Genomic DNA, 17,278 nt, shown 5'->3' with positions numbered 1-17,278 from the left:
GGAATGTTTTCAGGCCAGGGTGCCGAACCAGGGGGTCGTCCAGTTCCACCCCCAGGTCCCATGCCACTGCCAGGTTGATTTTCATGCATGCGTTCAACGCTGCCGTCTGGTTTACGTTCGTGGCTGGGTCCCGCACTGTGTTCTGGACTATGGGCACGTTTCTTCTCCCCGCGGCTGTCTGCCTGATGTTCCTGCCTTTGCCCCACATCACCGTTGCGCCTATGGGAAGGCCCAGGCCTCCTGTCGCTGTATCTTTGAGGGGGCGGCCTGTTCCGGGCGTCGTTGCGGTGCCAGTGGTACCACCTATACATGTCTGTGGGCTGGGTGCCAGAGGTCCCTTGGGCACTGGTGTCTCTTGTGCCACCGGTGCTATCCCTCCGCCCACAACACATCTCCTTCTGGTCAGGTGCATTCCTTCTTGGTGCTTTGCCGGACTGCATCGCTGTCCTCGCACACCAAGGAGGCCTGCCGCTCGCCTTGCTCTTCTAGTCTCCTTCCTGCCGCACAAGCTGGCAGTCGGAGGGCCTAGATGCTCAGCGAATGGTGGGCCAGTGCAGGGATCCTGTTTTATAGGGCCCGCAGCAAAGGCGGGGCAGTGGTGGCCACTGTGACCTCAGCAAGCCTCTGTGATGGAGTGGCCCACACATGGCCAAAGGTGGCTGTGTTGGGAGCGGCCTGGAAGATGCCCTCACGTGGACAAGGAGGAGGGTTGGAGGGGCTGAGGGCCCCTTTTCTTGGGCTGGCTCCCCCTCGGCCACAGGGACTGTCCTGCACCTCCCACCCTGTGCCCTGGGCTTATTTTTAACACTGTTTTTTAAGTAATTTCATTCTGTTCGTTACGTAAAAGGACAGAAGCAAGGTGCATCTTCAGTCCTAATTCCCATGTGCGCTTTGTGCTTTGAGTGAAGAATTTCTTCCTGACGTCACATTTAATCTAAATCTCCCCTCCGTTTGTTCAAAGCCATTATTCCTTGTTCCATGGCTACACTCCCTGGTAGAGTCCCTCTCCAGCTGGGAGGAGACAGACCCAGGACAACTGACCCCAACTGGCCAAAGGGGTGTTCCATCCCATCTGGTGTCATGCTGGACAATTAATGTGGGGTGGCTGGCTGGGGGCCGGGAGGGGCACTGGCTGCTCGGGGATGGGCTGGGCATCTGCTTCTTCCTGGAGCAACAGGAATTAGGATAAAAGCCATTTAATTCAAGCAACAAATTCCTCTAGATGTGCATAGCATACATCCACCGGAACCTACAGACAGTACGTTAATTATTCCATTACTGCGCAGCAAATGCCAGCTCTGCATTCGTACGCTGTGCTAGCAAGAGCTACTTACACGGAGCCATTCCTTCTCCTAGCAGCAAGCCGTGCCGTTTTGTGGTAGTTCCCCTTCCTATCATGCTAGAGGGAAGGAAGCCATCCATCCCTGCAGGCCAGAGGCACAGGCTGGTTGCAGCTGCCTGGATCCACGCTGCGACCGAGGGGGGAGCCGAGCCGAAGGGCAGGCAAGGGGGAACCGCCGGCGGGGGAAGAGAGAAGTGTTGCTATTGCTTTCTGCTTGCATTCGGCCTATCTGAATCCAACAGTTGTTTCAAATCCCTGCCTACACACACTGGTATAAGTTGCTGTTGTTTAAAGCAGATTTAAGGATTTGAACCAGTTTTTAACTACCTTTTATTTGACTAAAAAGAACCAGGGGCTCCCTTTTATTTGAGCTCACTCTTTCAAAGTAAAAATAGATCAACTCATCCTAACCCAACAGTGTAAGTCCCTGAGGTCAGGACCGATCTCCTGGCTTCTTGCACAGACCCTGGAAGGCTCCGTAGCCTCAGATAGAGCAGACATCTCCCAGTCCATGATGACAAAACCATCGCCCAATGGGGAAGCCTGCAGTTCTGTCATGCAGCGTGGATACAAGAACAGCATTCCTGAATGACACAGCTTTCTTCCCACCCTAGCACCCTCTGGAAGATACTCCAACGCATTTTCAACACTTCTGTGGGAAACTCATCTCCACTTGTGCTATTCTTCCTTCTGCCGCACTCCCCTCCCCAGCACGCACACACCTCAGCTCTTCAGTCCACACCACCCCAGCCTCAGTTCTTCCTCCCAGACCTACTTTTGTCACTCTCCTGCCCCTTCCACTAGCACTACCTCTCCCCTGCCTTCCTTCTCGCTGGTATTTTTAAATAAGAATAATCTTAAAATCTATCTACTCAGCTCTTAAGGGACATTTAAGAAATTTCTCCTGCTGCTCGATACAGCATTCAAAAAGCCACTTGGCTACTCAGTCATTTTGGTAAGTTTTAGGACACCCATATATGTTTAAAAGAAGAAAACAGTACACTCCTGAGTTTAACACTGTCATTACTAATGCATAGCCACGGATGCACGTTAGGGAGAGACTATGTGCTACACCAGCTCTTCAGACAGTTATATGACAAGAGACAGACCAGCAGCATGCTGCGACTTCTACATATTCATACAGAGACAACACTATGATTTTAATTACTGCATGTTGCGTATGCACACTTCAGTACCACTTTTCAACAAGGCTCAAGAAATTCACGTCTGGAGAAAAAAACACCCATTTCCCTCTCTCTTTTCCTGAAAAGCTCACGGCTGAATTTCCCCAAGGACACAGCCTCCCTATTATTTGCATCAAGAGGTGGATGGGCTCAGGACATTCTATGATAAAGAGACAGAAAAAGAAATCAGGTGTAACTCCACATTTCCTTGTAGTGCAGCCTGCAAAAAATGTTTTCTGGATTACACAAGGTGTATGTGAACAGCGGAGCATTAATCTGATACGGAGAACATACTCATGCCTGCTGATGGAGAGATCTTCTAGTCATAACACACACACACACAGAGCGAAAACCCCTGTGGGCATCCAATCACTAGTCTGAAAAGATGAGCACTAGCCATTCACATCACATCTTTAGAAATGAATAATCTAACTACACCAAGTCATCTTTAATTACAGGAACTTCATAAGGAGAGCCCTTTTTAGACTTCGTGTTCTCAGGAGGAATGTTAATTTGTCTGTCTAATTACCACCTTGTACTTTAGCACCAAGGGAAAGCGCTATTAGCACTTGAGAAAGCAAGTTTTCACCATTTAATTGCACCCATTTCTTCCAGGTATCCTCTCCATGAAGCTTCCTACCCACCTTCGGAGCTGAGGTCCCTTGCGGGAGCATTAGCATCACCTACAGGGATCTGAGGATGACGGGATTTACATGAGATGACAACTCTCCATACACACAAACCAATCAAAATTAGCAAGGACTAGCAATGAACTAGGTTTTCAAGGAATAATCTAGGCAAGTCCTTCCTGCAGCTTTGTGATTAAAGCAACCGGGAGGACTCATTAGAGAGATATTTTGCTAGAGAATTCCTATTAACCAGCTCTGCCTTCCTGCTGGCTCAGCATTCTTCCTTTTGCTCAGAAGGAAAATAGGTAACAGAGATCCACAGTGATCCAGCACTGAGCAGGATTCACAAACTGCCCTCTGGCTTTAACCACTACCTAGATAAGCATGTACTAGGCATGGCTGGGCTCAACCACAGTAAACTAGTTCTCAGCTAGGAAGACAACAGCCCACTTCATGGCACTTGGACAGAACAGAGAGGTCTCTGTTTGGATCCTCTCACTGCCTGAGCATCCAAGCCACCTTTGTTCCCCTTGGTGCGAACCGCCTCGCAGGTCAGCCTGCTGACCCAGGCAGACATTCAGTGGAGCTTTATTCCCTCTCGCTGGAACCTAACAGCATCTGCCGGTCTGGCACTTCTGCTGCATGTCACGCACAGCTAGGACAGGACATCTCCAGTTGACTGATCTTTAACTGCTGGTACCTAATTGGGACTTCCTGCTAGTGCAGATTGGATTCCTTGCTTGTCGGAAACCGTATCTGCATTCCCAGCCAGATGCCGAGCACAGAGTGCCAAAAGGCACCGCTTTGAGTGTGCTGTCGCATCCAGCTGCTGTCAGAGGGGCAGAAAACAGACCTCGGCTTCGCAGAGAGCAGCAGCACTTGGACAGCACCTGCAGCGACCAAGGATGGTACCATCCTGCTACCGCTGCAAGCGCCAACTTCAGAGGGGAACTTTAAAAAAAGGTCAGAACAAATATTCAGGCAGTATCACTGCAGATTCCAGGAGAATCTTAATTTTAAGGATACTCCTGCATTTAATACTTGCAGAAACAAATGGTACACCAAGGATGTAAACCAATCGTTCAGATTTTGAGCAAGCCTAAGCCGTTTTCCAGCTTGCAGACATGACTGGGAGTTGCATCAAGCCTACCAGAATTTAAATGCTGACCTTCCAACTTTAAATTGTCTCATGCACACTTGGGGAGATATGCAGAAAGCCTCCTCCTCACCCTGCCTACAATTAAAAGCAAACAGAACTACCACACTCTGCAGCAGCTGTCTTGGACACAAATGCTGCATAACAATAGCTAACAAGAGCCTGTAGCAGCAACACTACTATAAATAGCATCAGTTAGTGTTTCTGTAAGAAAGGGTTAGGACCACAGCATTTTCAGTGGATTGGAATGGATGCAGCTGAAGCTCCTGAGATCACTAAAAAGAAAGGTGTCTGAGGTTGAGATTTCTTTTTTGAGTTGTTCTCTAGTTTGCCTTTCCGTTCCAGGCACTTACTTGCAATCAGCAAAGCATGGAAGAGCTCCCTGCAAAGACAGCACTATTTTTTAAACACGCTAGCTCTCCTCCAAACCACTGAGCCCTGGCTTCTACAGGCAAATCCATCCCCAGCTTGCTAAACCCACAACATAGTAATGTCTGCTCTGTGGTGTTCGTTCCAGTACTCCCGGGGTTTTCTAGTCTCTCAAGTATGTGCCTCGAAAGAGCAAATACCATTTGCTTTCTAATGGAGAAGTCCATTAATAGCACAGTCTAGCCCCTGAACAGCTAAGCTTGGCCTTCAAGGAACATGTACGCCTCCAAAAGGGTGGTGTATCTAGGACATGGTCTATCAGTAGGTTAACAGAAAAAGCGAGCCACGAGATGCAACAAAATACAATTGTCTCGTTGTTACCTCCTTTCTGAACAGGGAACTGCTCTCAGAACTGCAGAGGGGCAACTCACACCACTTAGACTCTCAGGTAAGAGTAGCTGATGCTTGGAATTGGCAAGAAAGCTCAGTGTAAATGTCCACGGATCCCAGAGAATTCATTCTGCTCAAGTCAAAACAGACTAAGCCCAAAGTTCTTTCCAGGGGTCTGCAAACATGTTCCTGCTTTCAGATGCCCCATTGTTATCTTTCTAGGAAATGGGATCCTTGTCTGTGTTGACCAAAAAAAAAGAGAAAAAAAAAAAACAGAATGCAAAATGTAAACTCATTCGTTTTAACTTCTTCTGCTCACGTTCTTCACCAACTACTTAAATTCGCTGGTTTTCCAGGAACATCTCCAAGAGCGTCTATTGTTCAGCCGTAACATGAAACATTGCTGACACTAGCAGCATTACTAGCAACCCTTGGAGAGAGCTCTGTACATTAGTACATACAACAAAATGTAGCACTGCCTAATACAGGCTACAAAATCTGAACGTCCACATCCAAACACCAGTACTTCCAGACCCAAAAGAATGATTTGTGCCTCTTTCTTCATAATCTACTCTCCCCCATAGTCATTCTTTTCAGACACCAGACTCTAAGACTCTAAGAAATCCCCATCTAGACCCATGAAATAACTGAACTCTGTATCCCTCCTATTTAAGTGTTAAGCTCCCAAGGACGCAGCGTCCTTGATTTACCACTCGCGAAGCATCAAAGAGCAGCCCATTAGCTATTCCTTTTCACATCGCTCAAACCATTAGGCAGTTCAGCAAGTGGCAGAGAAGAAGAAAATGCATTACAGACATTTAAAACACACACCTACCAAGCGGAAAGAGGGATTATTGCCAACATTTACTAACTACAGGCACAGCACCCCAAGCATGAAAACGGGACACAACGCCCTGTGCAGCGAGGTGCTCACCCTTACCTGCACACCAGGGTCGCGATGATGACACACCATGCTGTACAGCAGCAGTCTGCGTTGAGGTGTTCTTCGCTCTTTCGGTGGCGACAGCACAGCCAGAAGGAGTAGAACAAGAGGAAGAGCAGGTCCAGAGCCAGGCAGGAGAGCGCCACGCCACCCAACAGCAGCAGGGCCTGAGGAAAAGAAAACCGGTTGTCAGTGCAGGACCACCGAGCTCCCAGAGCAGAGGCCGTCAGCCAGGGCCCAGAGGTCTGAGGACTCAGCCATGAGACAGCGCTGAAGGCCAAACCTGAAAACTGGTTGACATGGTTTTTTTTGGTTTTGTTTTTAAAAGCCACAGACAGGAGGCTCCGAGCAGCGCTTTCTCCCTGACCTGCCTCTCTGCTCGATGAAACCATCTTCTGACTCTGAGCTGCAAAGAGCCAAGCCATTTTGTCTACCCCATCTGCAAGCAGCCAAAGTGAATCAGGGAGGGCTCCCTCTTTCCTCCAGATCAGAGGTCAGGAGATTTAAAGAGAAAATAAATGAATAGTTCAGCCAGCTGCCTCTATCTGTGCAGTTCTTTAATCCTCATGAATAAATATGCAGGCTTATTCATTAGACATCCAAGTGCATGAGTAGGTTTGAAAGGGGGTGGAATTTATTATACATGTGTGATATTGAATTTAAAAAAAAAATAAAAATCTCCATGCAATGCTTCTATTCTAGGTAGACCTAGAATACATGCTAAACCCTCCACATACCATCCACATATACAGATACAGCAAAACTAATGCAGATGCTACAGACACACCAGCTTGAAGTAGTCACAAGCTTAGGTATTGTTGCACCTATTTCTATTCAGATGTTCCCTGGGAGGAAAGGAAAGCAGAAAGTGTTTAACTCCATTCCAATTTATTTTTATTCAGACAATCCTGGCCGAAGCCCAAAAATGCAAAACATTTTTGTTAAATAAAAAAAAAAAAAAAAAAAAGAATTCTAACACTAAATCCAGCCACTCTTTCTCAAGTGAATGAATGAAGCAGAAGGATGTTATTTTATCCAGAAGTGTTTTTGGGCAAACCCTTGGGTAGCAGTGACAAATGCCAATGTAGTAAAAACGGCGTAAATATCTGTAGAGGACCTAAGTTACCTATTGCTGCCCCAATATTGGGAAGGCAGGCATAGATCTGTATCGGCAAACATAACGCTAAGGTTTAAGCTTTTTAAATCAGTCTCTCTTTTTCTCCCCATGCAGAAATTCCTTTAAAATATTTATAGGCTTCCTTCTGATTGAAGCAACAACTGCCTCCTGGTCAAAGACGTGAAACACAGAATGCTGCAGTTGCAGCAAGATTCTCAACAAAATTCTTGAATATTTCCAAGGGAGTCTGGTAGCAAGTTCCTCTTCAGAGGGTTTTTTTCCCTTCCTTCTCCCCCAGCTTGCTCCATCGGTACTCCCAGCTGTGTGTGAATTCTGGCAAGCTATATAAGCCACACAACACTTGAATGTGCTTCCCAGCCCAGCAAACAGCAGTATTTATGGGCTGTAGTGCCCATCAGCTGTACATAATGAGATTCACACCAGTTAGGGCTCTCTTGCTGCATGACAGATATTCCACGTCGCTGCGTGCTGGGTGCCTTCGCGGCCTAAAGAGAGACCCAGAGCTCACCGAGCATGCTGGGGATGCGGGGAGCTTACAGGTGCACCTTCCCCAAACTCAACGGCTGAAACTCCGTTCCCTTGTAGAAACCAAACTTGGGGATTTTTAAGAGAGTGGGGCTTGAAGGGAAAAAGCACTATCCCCCTTTCCCATGATTACGCCAGATGGTGTGTGCACTGCTCGAGTTCCTGAGCACAAAGAGGCCTTCTAGAGGGAAGCTGCATTCAGAGACCCAACTTCTCCCACTTCTGAAGGCCTGCCATGTACAAGCCCTCAGTACTAATTTAACCAACACATTCAGCCTACCAACGCTCCTTGGGGATATTGGTTATTTTTTAAATGCTTCAGGCTGCTGTAATGCAAAGCTTGCCTGCGCTGCTTGCCTGCACTTCTTCGCTCGCACCCTCGGCCGTCCTCGCTCGCTAACAGGCATTGCCTCCGGAAAGAAGAACCCACCGAAAAGTCCTCCCAGAGACTTTATTAGCAAACAAATCACTCTGCAGTTCCAGGTGGAGAGGAACAGCCCATCTGAAAAGGAACAAGCAAACAAAAAAGAGCGCATACACAAACTGCCACGCACCAAGCAACTTGGAGTTCTCACTTTGAAGGGACGCTTTAATATATGCTTAAATGTAAGCCTTCAGCCAAAAGGGGTTGGCTGGCCAGTACACCCAGATCTGTGTTTCATTTTGCAGAGAATATTTGTTTTCCATTAATGGATATGTGCCATGACAACAAGTGAAATCATCCAGCAGAGCGGTTATTAATCTTTCTGACTGATGAGTCAGTTTAGGACCCAGAGCCTGGCTGGCAGTGAAAGCCTGGTCGCAACCGAAGATATGCCTGTGCCTGCTTGTCGGGATTAAATAACAGTATTTTAAAAAGGGGGTTGAGGCTGGATAAACCCTCAGAGACTTTATCCTGCAACACTAAATCTGGGACTCGGTCATCCAAGGCCACGTTATCCCAAGTAAATGCAAAATTACGCACTGGGCCTTTTGCCACAAAAGAGCATCAATTTGTCTTCGAACATTTGCTGAACTACCAGAACCTTTATAGCGAATGATGCATGAACTGCCCTTACAGGAAAACGGAGACAACTTCGAGGAGCAACATTTTACCACTGTGCTGACACTAATGGCAGAAGTGGAGACAGAGCAGTCCCTGAAAATGAGTGTAAATCCAAGTGGTATCAGCCAGACTGGCAGGAGACGAAGCTGCACTGTTCAGCAGCTCTTTCAAAATAAAAGTTAATAGCAATGCACAGGGAAGTAACCATGAGCAGCACTGCTAGCTTGGAAAGGCACCGTGAAACCTGAATACACTTGGTCTTGTGCATGCACTGTGCTCAACAGCCTGCTGCAGCGTTAATGGCTTTTCTCAGCTCTGCCTGGGTTGCCAGGATTCATGGCATTCACCCTCTCAATGGGAATAAGAGGACAAAAAGGGGCAGAAAACATCTAGGTTCCCAAGCAGAGAGAGGCACCATCGCTGTAAGAAATACAGGTCACGGCAAAAACATCCCCCACTAAAACCCCTGGGGCTGGTTAGCTCTACAGAGGCAGGAGTTTTCACATGGTATGAGGGTACCTTGGGTGCTGATGTAACACCCAAGGACATGGATGCAGATCAGCCTTCAGCACAGCACGATTCACAGCCTCCAAGTCTCCAGTATTGACTCAGCCGATACACAGACTTCCCTACTGGATGAAAAATCCCACACCAAACAGCAGGTTTCAGCTCTCTCAGACCCCAAGTTCCCAGCTGTGATCTACATCATTAGCTCCGTGAGTATCTCTCTGATCTCTGTGGTCCTGGAAGGCTAATTTCTGCTGCTGAAACTGCACTTAAGGGACATACGCTCCACTCCATCGTCCCCCACCAGGAATTGCCCTCATGTAAGGAACTGCAATCACAAAAGTAGTCAAGAAGAGCAGTAGTGATCGACACGAGATGAGAAAGGAGATATACAAGATATATTTAGGCACATTTCCTTAATGAAAACCTCAAAAAAAATAAATAAAAATGAAGCACTGTAATGCAGGAGGTAAACACTGGGTTGCACACAAGTGTCAAGGTTCAGCATTGCCTGAAGCCTGCTGGTTTGCCCCTTGACTGGACAGAGGAGTGTTGGCTTAGGGCCTTGTCCTCCACCACCACCTCCCCTCTGCCACAAAGGTTACTTGGCACAAGAAGCCCTGGCAGCAGCACAGGGTTAGAAACTTAATCCTGAATACACACAGACTCCAAATAATCCATATTAAGTACAAGTTTTTACCGATTTCAGCCTATCCAATTTCCGATTACCATGTTTTTTTGGCCTGAACTATACTAACAGCAGTCCGGCACGGTGAGCAACTCTTCACATGAAATAGATGACAGCTATTTCTGGATAGCATTGCTATTTTACTACTAGTCATAAAGTCCTCTAAAACCTCAAGAAGAAACTTGAGAGGAAAGCTGAGAGTCTTCAGGTGGTTCCCGAAAAGCATGTAGATTTGCTTTTAATCTTCCATCAGTAATTTGAAAATTATTTCATCTTAAACTTTGTAATTTCAACCCACAGGACAAAATATAAAATCCACCAGCTATAGCTGTTGAGCATCTCAGCAACACAGCTGTCTTAATCATTGCCAGATTGAGAGCTGTTTATAGTTTTACCTTAAAGTTAGCGTTTGCCAAGAGAAAGCTTTCCACTCAATCTGCAACTAATGTTCCTTCTGGATTTCCATGCAGTGACTTAAGATTGCGATAATAGAACAGAGAGAAGAGGTTAAAGGAGTGTGGGAAGAGAAAAACGTTCACCCAGAAGAACAAATGAAGCAAACTGGGCTGCTGCCAAAGCAGCACTCATCTCTATTTATTCCATCAAGGACGGAAGTCTTCTTAGCAAGAAAAGAAACTGCTGTGGGATAGTGTCATGCCCACACTACTTTCTACACCTTTTTTGCAGACCTCAGAACATCTGAGAAGCTTATGTACTCACAGATGATAAATAATTACGTCCTACCAAACTGATCTCTGTGTAATGCTGGCAACAGAAGCAGCACATTCTGACCCCTCATCAGCTCGCTTTGATCGTGCTGAGAGTTCAGAGGCTCGATTTTCATTTCATCTCCCTTCTGGTGAAGAGTGCTGTATGTGGCGTTTGTCGAGACACTGAATGTCTCAGGATGTCATTCATCCCACAGCCTCCACAGAAGGATGCAGACTTTCTAGGGAACACAGCCAGCCACGTATTGGCAAATGTAATTGCGGGGCCAGGGGGGGAAGGATGTGGAAACCACGACTGATCTCAGCACTAAACCATCCGTATCTCCTCTGCCTGGGGGACAGGCCTTCCCAGGCCAATCGCTGCATTCAGCACAGCAGAGAAGCAAGGCTGCGCAGGAAACGTGCTGTGGAAGAGCCTTTTCCCACGGCACTGAGATGTATTCTCCTTCGCTCGGGATCCCTCAGCAGCGGGGAAGAGCACCATGGAAACGGAGGACAGGTTCCACCGCCTCATCTCCTTCTGGAGACATCTCCCAGGGAAGGCACACTGCAAGGAAGCGCGGCGGATTACAGATACACGCAGTAAGAGCAAGTCCACACTGGAGCAGCAATATAGGCCAACGCTTTGCCTTTGGCTTTTTTGGCTACTGGCTTTCCTTGCTGGAAAAAAAAGGGAAATGCCAAGGATTATGTCATGCATTTTTATTTTATTTTTATTTAATCACCTAAGGACAAGACACCAGACACTGGAATAAAACAGATCTACAGTTGAAACATCTAACACAACTAGTTAGCCCTAATCAGGTTAACCAGGTTGGTTAAATACACAAGCTAGCTTCCTTAATGCTGAGAGGCAATCTACATGGGCAAGGGCATTCCGGAGTTAATTGGAATTTGAGCCGTGAACTAAAGTCACTTTAATTACAAATGAGTGTTCACACAGGGGTTTAATGTAGTTTAACTAGAATGGTCTTAATTCAGTGCAGTTTAATTCACTTTAGTGCATTTAAAGTAGTTTAACTAATCTGCTTTGAATTTATTCCTCCAGTTAATTCAGATTAATTTCTCAAGTGCCCTTGTACATGCAACGACTGAGAACAAGGCTAGTTTGATTAGACATTATCATTTCCTCCACGTTAACATTCTGACCCCTTACTTCATAATTAAACACTTTCAACACTGCCCCTATATTTGTTACAATTCACAGAAGCCACCAACGCAGAGGCCAGAAAGATGTAACCTTGCTGATAGTTGGTTTATTGCAATAACAAGCATGAAATACAATCATCGCCAGAGTTTGGCTGAGACTGTGCTTTAACAATTTATAGTGCAGGTACATCTACATACCTCAGCTTCCATAGGTTGTGTGGGGACAGGTGCTAGAATTCATCAGAGCACCTCCTATCACAAACCAAAGGGAGACGGAGAGCACCCAGTAGAAAGGATTTGCTTAACAATTGGGTTGTGTTTTTTTTTCCTGCCCACAAACGCAGATCTAAGCCACGCTAATCAGCGGTGAACACCGGCATCTTATTGGGCTGAAGTCAAATAACAATCCTTTTATTCCCTCAGCTGTTACCAACTCAGCAATCTCCATCTTACACAGCAAGGAAACATTCCCAGAGGTAAGGGGGTCCTCTAAATTGGATGTTCTTATCCCTCATTCCTCCATAATGCTGGCTGAAAAACTCTATACGTTACAGCGATAAAAAGAATGAGACACTCACCAAATTCAGTTTCCACTGACAGGTCCCCACAGACTAAATCTTTATTAAATGAGGCTTAGCTCAGAACTGGCAGCTTGTCAAATGAGCATTCTCGCTGAAAAGGAGGATTTCCTTTCTGGGGATTCTGCAAATTCCCTTGCAGGGCTCTAAAAAAAACATGGGCGCATCAGTGTTCATGCAGGTCTTTGCTCCAAATCCCAGACCAGCAAAATGTGTAAGGAATCCCCTCGGGAACAGGCCTCTGGCTTTAGAAGTTCACTCCTTCCTAACATTCCCGGTCAGATAACGTTAAACCTATTAGCCAGCTTTGTTTAAAGACAAAGATCAACTAAATATTTGGAATATTAAGGCGAAGGGCACTAAGAGGAGCGCTAGAAGAATTGCATGGGTCTCCCACACAGCTCGCGTGCACGCTCAGCTCTCCCATGCCAGATCTGCACAATTTCTCCAGCCCTTCCCTTCCCACAACAGATTAATTCACGCGTTCCTGACCAACGGCGGTCCCTCGACTCGGCCTTTTAGAAGCAGCTTTACTTCCTCGCTTAGAAAGCTGTATCACCCATAAAAGCCTTAAAACCCAATCTCCTCACAAGGTGATTTTCCAGCAAACTGGATAATGGAAAGAAACTCCGTGCTACAAAGGCAGCACGAATTTAATGCTCCTACAACTCGGGGATAAGCAAGCAGTGCCTGCGTTACCTGGCCCGAGCCCAGGCGCTACACAAATTCCCCTGCCAAGCCAAGTCCCCAGCCCCAGCTCTGCTCTCGCTGGCCTGGATCTCCCCGAAGGCGAGGTGCGGCGCTGCCAAGCTGCCTGTTGCACGCAGCCAGGGACCGGGGGAGGCTTGCACAGCTCAGCACGTGATCTCAGCAGCACTGGTATATTAAAAAAAAAAAAAAAAAAAAAAAAAAAGGAAAAAAAAAAGGCAGGAAATGCTCAGGCCTGCAGCCCAGTGACTTAATCCAATTTCCCTCCTCTTCCCTCCCCCGTCCTACAATGAGGGCTCTCAGACAATGCACTTCATTTAGGGGGAAAAAAAAAATCTCATCCTTACTCACTATTAAGCCTATCCTATTAAACCTATCCTTACTCACTATCTAGCAAAGTGTTGGGACACCACATTTTTTACCTATCTACGCTGACTGTGCATATGCTGGAGCGGACGCCAACCTCAAGGATTTTCTTTCATGCCTCCATCTGTAAGGAGTCTGTGTTTTACTGCGAGCTACCAGCTCTTTTTAGCTACTCTTTAACTGTTTCTTATTAGATATGGTTTGAAACCCAAGTATTCGCAGTGCTCCTGTAAGTTGCAGAAGTCCTGTATAAAGAAAGATAGGATGTTTCAGCAGAGGTGACCACATGCACCCCCCTCCTTCTCTCCTGTTCCTCTGTAGGACCTAAAGCCTGTATTTTCCAGGACGGAGCAGGGAATGACATGGCAGCAGTTTAGATACTTAAGATCACAGCAGTGTTACCTGTCCTGCTTAATCGCCTCCTCTTAAAACGGCCACCAAACCAGAAGAGAGCCACTACAGAGTTTAAAGGCTGGGCTCAGTGCTCAGCTCAGACGTGCAGAGCAGGAGAGGCCCGGCAAGGAGGTTACTGCCAGCTGCACCGACCATGCCGTACCCCATTAAAAAGCCAGCCTCCCGTCTGCTTTGAGAGGCTTTCCCACACCACTTCTGTTTGGAAGAGGAAACAAAGCACTGGGGAAGAGCGGAAATGTGAAGAGCCACCCCCAAGTGGAATGGAAAACAAAAATCTTATCCCAGTTGTGGAAACTTTGCCCAAAGGGACAGCAAGCCATCAACAGGGTGAGCCCATCCCATCATCAGGGACAGGAGTTTCCACAAGCATGACAGCTGAAGATAATGTGGCTGATTCGGTCATTACTTTACATTATTTTGGACTCGATGGATCGCCTTCAGTAATTCAATATCACATCACATGCATTAGTTCAGAGGTTTTGCTAGACAAAGAAGGTACTCGCTCAAGTTTCTTAACAGCATATGCATCCAGTTGCATCCAGAGCGTGCACAGGCACACAAGCACTCTTCCTTTCAGATTCTGCTGGCATCTTCTCTGTGCATCTCATGATTTGCAGACATATCAAAGCAGGGAAAAACAGATCGAGTATGGCCATTTCCCGTCTACCCCACGAGATAAAAAAACCACACTGAGTTTCCAAATTTGCCTCCAAAATTTCCATACGAAAGAAGTTCATTTTAACAGGAGATATTTTTAACAACCCTACTTGGACTGAAGTGATTCTGGAAAGTCAGGCAGGCTTCTTTTTATATTTTTCCACTACTAGACCCTGCACAGTGCCTCATCCCTGTAGTGACATCACTGCAGTCTTCCACCTCCAACTAATTTTGGTGGGACTGGAACCAGGATCCAGTAAAGCTCACCGATCAGACACAGGCACGTAAGGAAGCTCATTTGCTTTGGGGAGAAAAGGCACCCCAGGACCAACAGAAAAGCAGCAGCTTTACCTTTGTTCCCAAGCACTGCGTGCAAATAATGTACTCAATGTCTATTCGGACCTACCAAATGAGCACATTTTAGGGAGAATTTTCAGGGTAGAGCAGTGGCTTTGTGGAAAGACTCGTAACTGATCTGCAAAGGACACTAAGCACTTTAAAAAAAAAAACACACTATAACTGGAAACAAGGAATCAGAACTCTTTACAATCAGAAGGATTGTAAAAAGTGTTCTGACTGTACCACAGGAGTATAGAAAGCAAGTAGAAATCCAAGAGATATGAAAATACTTAAATATAGAAAACGTGATCGCTGCTGGGCCAGTGGGGTTGCATTCTTGTATCATTTACAGAATGACATCTTACCCAGAAAATCCTTCATTGAACCATGAAGAGATGCAGAATAACGAGAGCGATTCCAAATTGGAATGGGAACCCCAGCGTCAAATTCTTACTAATGTTAGACTTGAAAGGCAACTTAACGTGCCTACTAACATTTCTACAGCTTGCTTCGTATCATTGGCACCGTGAAAAGGTCCTTTCCTAAAGAGCAGCTATCAGGCAAAAAGGATTAAGCCACCAGTTGAACTATTTTCTAGTGTAACTAAGAAGCTCTAGCACACACTTTGGCATTTGGGAGCACTTCAGTCTAAAAAAAAATTAATTAAGAAGAAAAGGGATACTTTCCTGGTCAAGATAACCAATCTACCTCAAGTGGCTTCACAGCATGCTTCTGTTAGCACTGAATGAACAGGAAGGCAAGTTGTTATGACTGGGCTCCTGCACTTGCACAGAAGTGATGTGAATGGGCTCCACCAATGTTGTTCAGGTGTCTTTGACCTGGAGATCCACGTCCAGCTTGTGATCAGTTTGAAGCCTGAAGCCAACCATCAGAATCTAAAGCAAGAAGTTTGGAACAACAACAGCAACAAAAAATAATGACAGAAAAAAAAAAGGGGGGGCACCGCATTTCCATTTATATTTGCCCCATTCAGCTTTACGGGCATTTTTCTGTACAACTAAAGCAGGTCAAATAGCCATTTGCACAGCAAAAACTTACTGTAGTTCATAACGCAAAATAAGCCAGCTACAAGGTGAAAGAAATAGCACTCCTGATTACATTAGCAAAAGACACTGGTACAGCTGCCCTGCTGGCTGACCTCTGGGAAGGAACAAAAAGCAAAATCAAGGGCAAACTGCCCTAAATCTTTAAAAAGTCACAACCCGTTGTGCTATTGCTAGCTGTCCACGTGACATCTTCCTTAAAATAATTTCTATTTGAAGCCAGCTTTAATGCAGGATGTCAGTCATGTGGAGAGGCCACGAAGGACTGGCAAGGGGCAATATCCCATAGGGCCAGCGATTTCCTCCCGCACACTGGGGCAGGAGGGACACAGACCTCTGACCCATCTATTGATGTGGACCTGAGCTGCCCTTCTTGCACAAACAATGCAAACATGCCATTAACTGTCAGAGTGGCAGTGACAAACAGCTGCCACGCTTCTCACCCTAAATTCACTCCCAAACCTCCTCTTTGCAGTCTATTACAGTTGTTTGTTTGTTTTAAAAAAAATCTCTTCCTTCAACTTGAAGCTGTGCATTTCCCTTCCCAACGAGAGGCTCATTCATGTGCAGGAAGCATTTCCACCCCACATCTTCCTCAGTTTTATTTTGTGTTTTTTTTGGGGGGTTGGGTGGTTTGTTGTTGGTTATTTTTCCCCTCTTTCATTAAAGGAGAAAAAAAAGCTCTCAGAAGGACACCTCAGGGAGGAAGACAACCGATATTCACTATTGGGGACCTTCAAACCCAGGAAAAAACTACCATCGAGAGACTAACAGAGGAAGCAGATCAAAAAAAAACCTCTCCAAGCCAGCCAAGACCCACCGCAGTCACAGCTGGAGCCTGTGTTTCTGCACCACTGACAAGACTGGGAGCGTCATTAACCACCTCTCCTCTCGGCTCCGCGGCCTGCGCGAGGGAAGCTGCAGAGCTAAGAAAGGCCCCACGCAGGCTCCTCGCCAAGCGCCGAGAAGGGATTAGGGCCTCCGGCAGCTATGCTGAAGGGAAATGCAGTTTGAATAGAGATGCTTTCTTTACAGCTCTCGCCATTAACAGAGCGGAGCTGCAGATGGTCCTCTGAGCGAGCAGGGGGAAATCAGACGGCGCTCCCTCCAGAGCGGCGTCCTGGCAAGGGGTCGGCAAGCCCAGCTTCGCCCCTCTGCCCCTGCTGCCCATTCAGCATGCTGTAGGAAGGGGACCACACGCTTTTTAAATTCACATCTCGAATGCCGTTCACAGGAGTAGGGCAAGAGGTAATGGTAAGAGTACATACAGATCGAAAATCTCCACAGATACAAGTGCAACGTGGTGCCACAGCAAGAATCAGACGGCACCCCCCTTTGCAGCTCCAGGTCTGAGCAGCT

At 46.6% G+C, this 17,278-nt stretch overlaps 1 protein-coding gene across 7 annotated transcripts in view; it reads right to left on the bottom strand.

The window, feature by feature from the left end:
• Positions 1-17,278, bottom strand: part of TTYH3 (tweety family member 3) — a 79,433-nt gene that overhangs the window by 35,217 nt on the left and 26,938 nt on the right. For 4 of the 7 annotated variants that reach the window (XM_035549025.2, XM_035549027.2, XM_035549024.2 and 1 more), the window contains exon 2: positions 6,011-6,180. In XM_035549025.2, the coding sequence (XP_035404918.1) occupies positions 6,011-6,180 (170 nt within the window). Of the gene's footprint in view, positions 1-6,010; positions 6,181-8,020; positions 8,179-10,660; positions 11,305-12,371; positions 12,518-17,278 lie in introns of all 7 variants that reach the window. The other 3 variants (XM_035549022.2, XM_035549023.2, XM_035549026.2) reach the window with 1 other exon arrangement.

Source organism: Cygnus atratus, chromosome 15, assembly GCF_013377495.2.
Source record: "Cygnus atratus isolate AKBS03 ecotype Queensland, Australia chromosome 15, CAtr_DNAZoo_HiC_assembly, whole genome shotgun sequence".
NCBI classification, from domain to species: Eukaryota; Metazoa; Chordata; class Aves; order Anseriformes; family Anatidae; genus Cygnus; species Cygnus atratus.
Note: the sequence above shows the minus strand (reverse complement) of the source record. Positions and strands in the feature narration are given on the sequence as shown.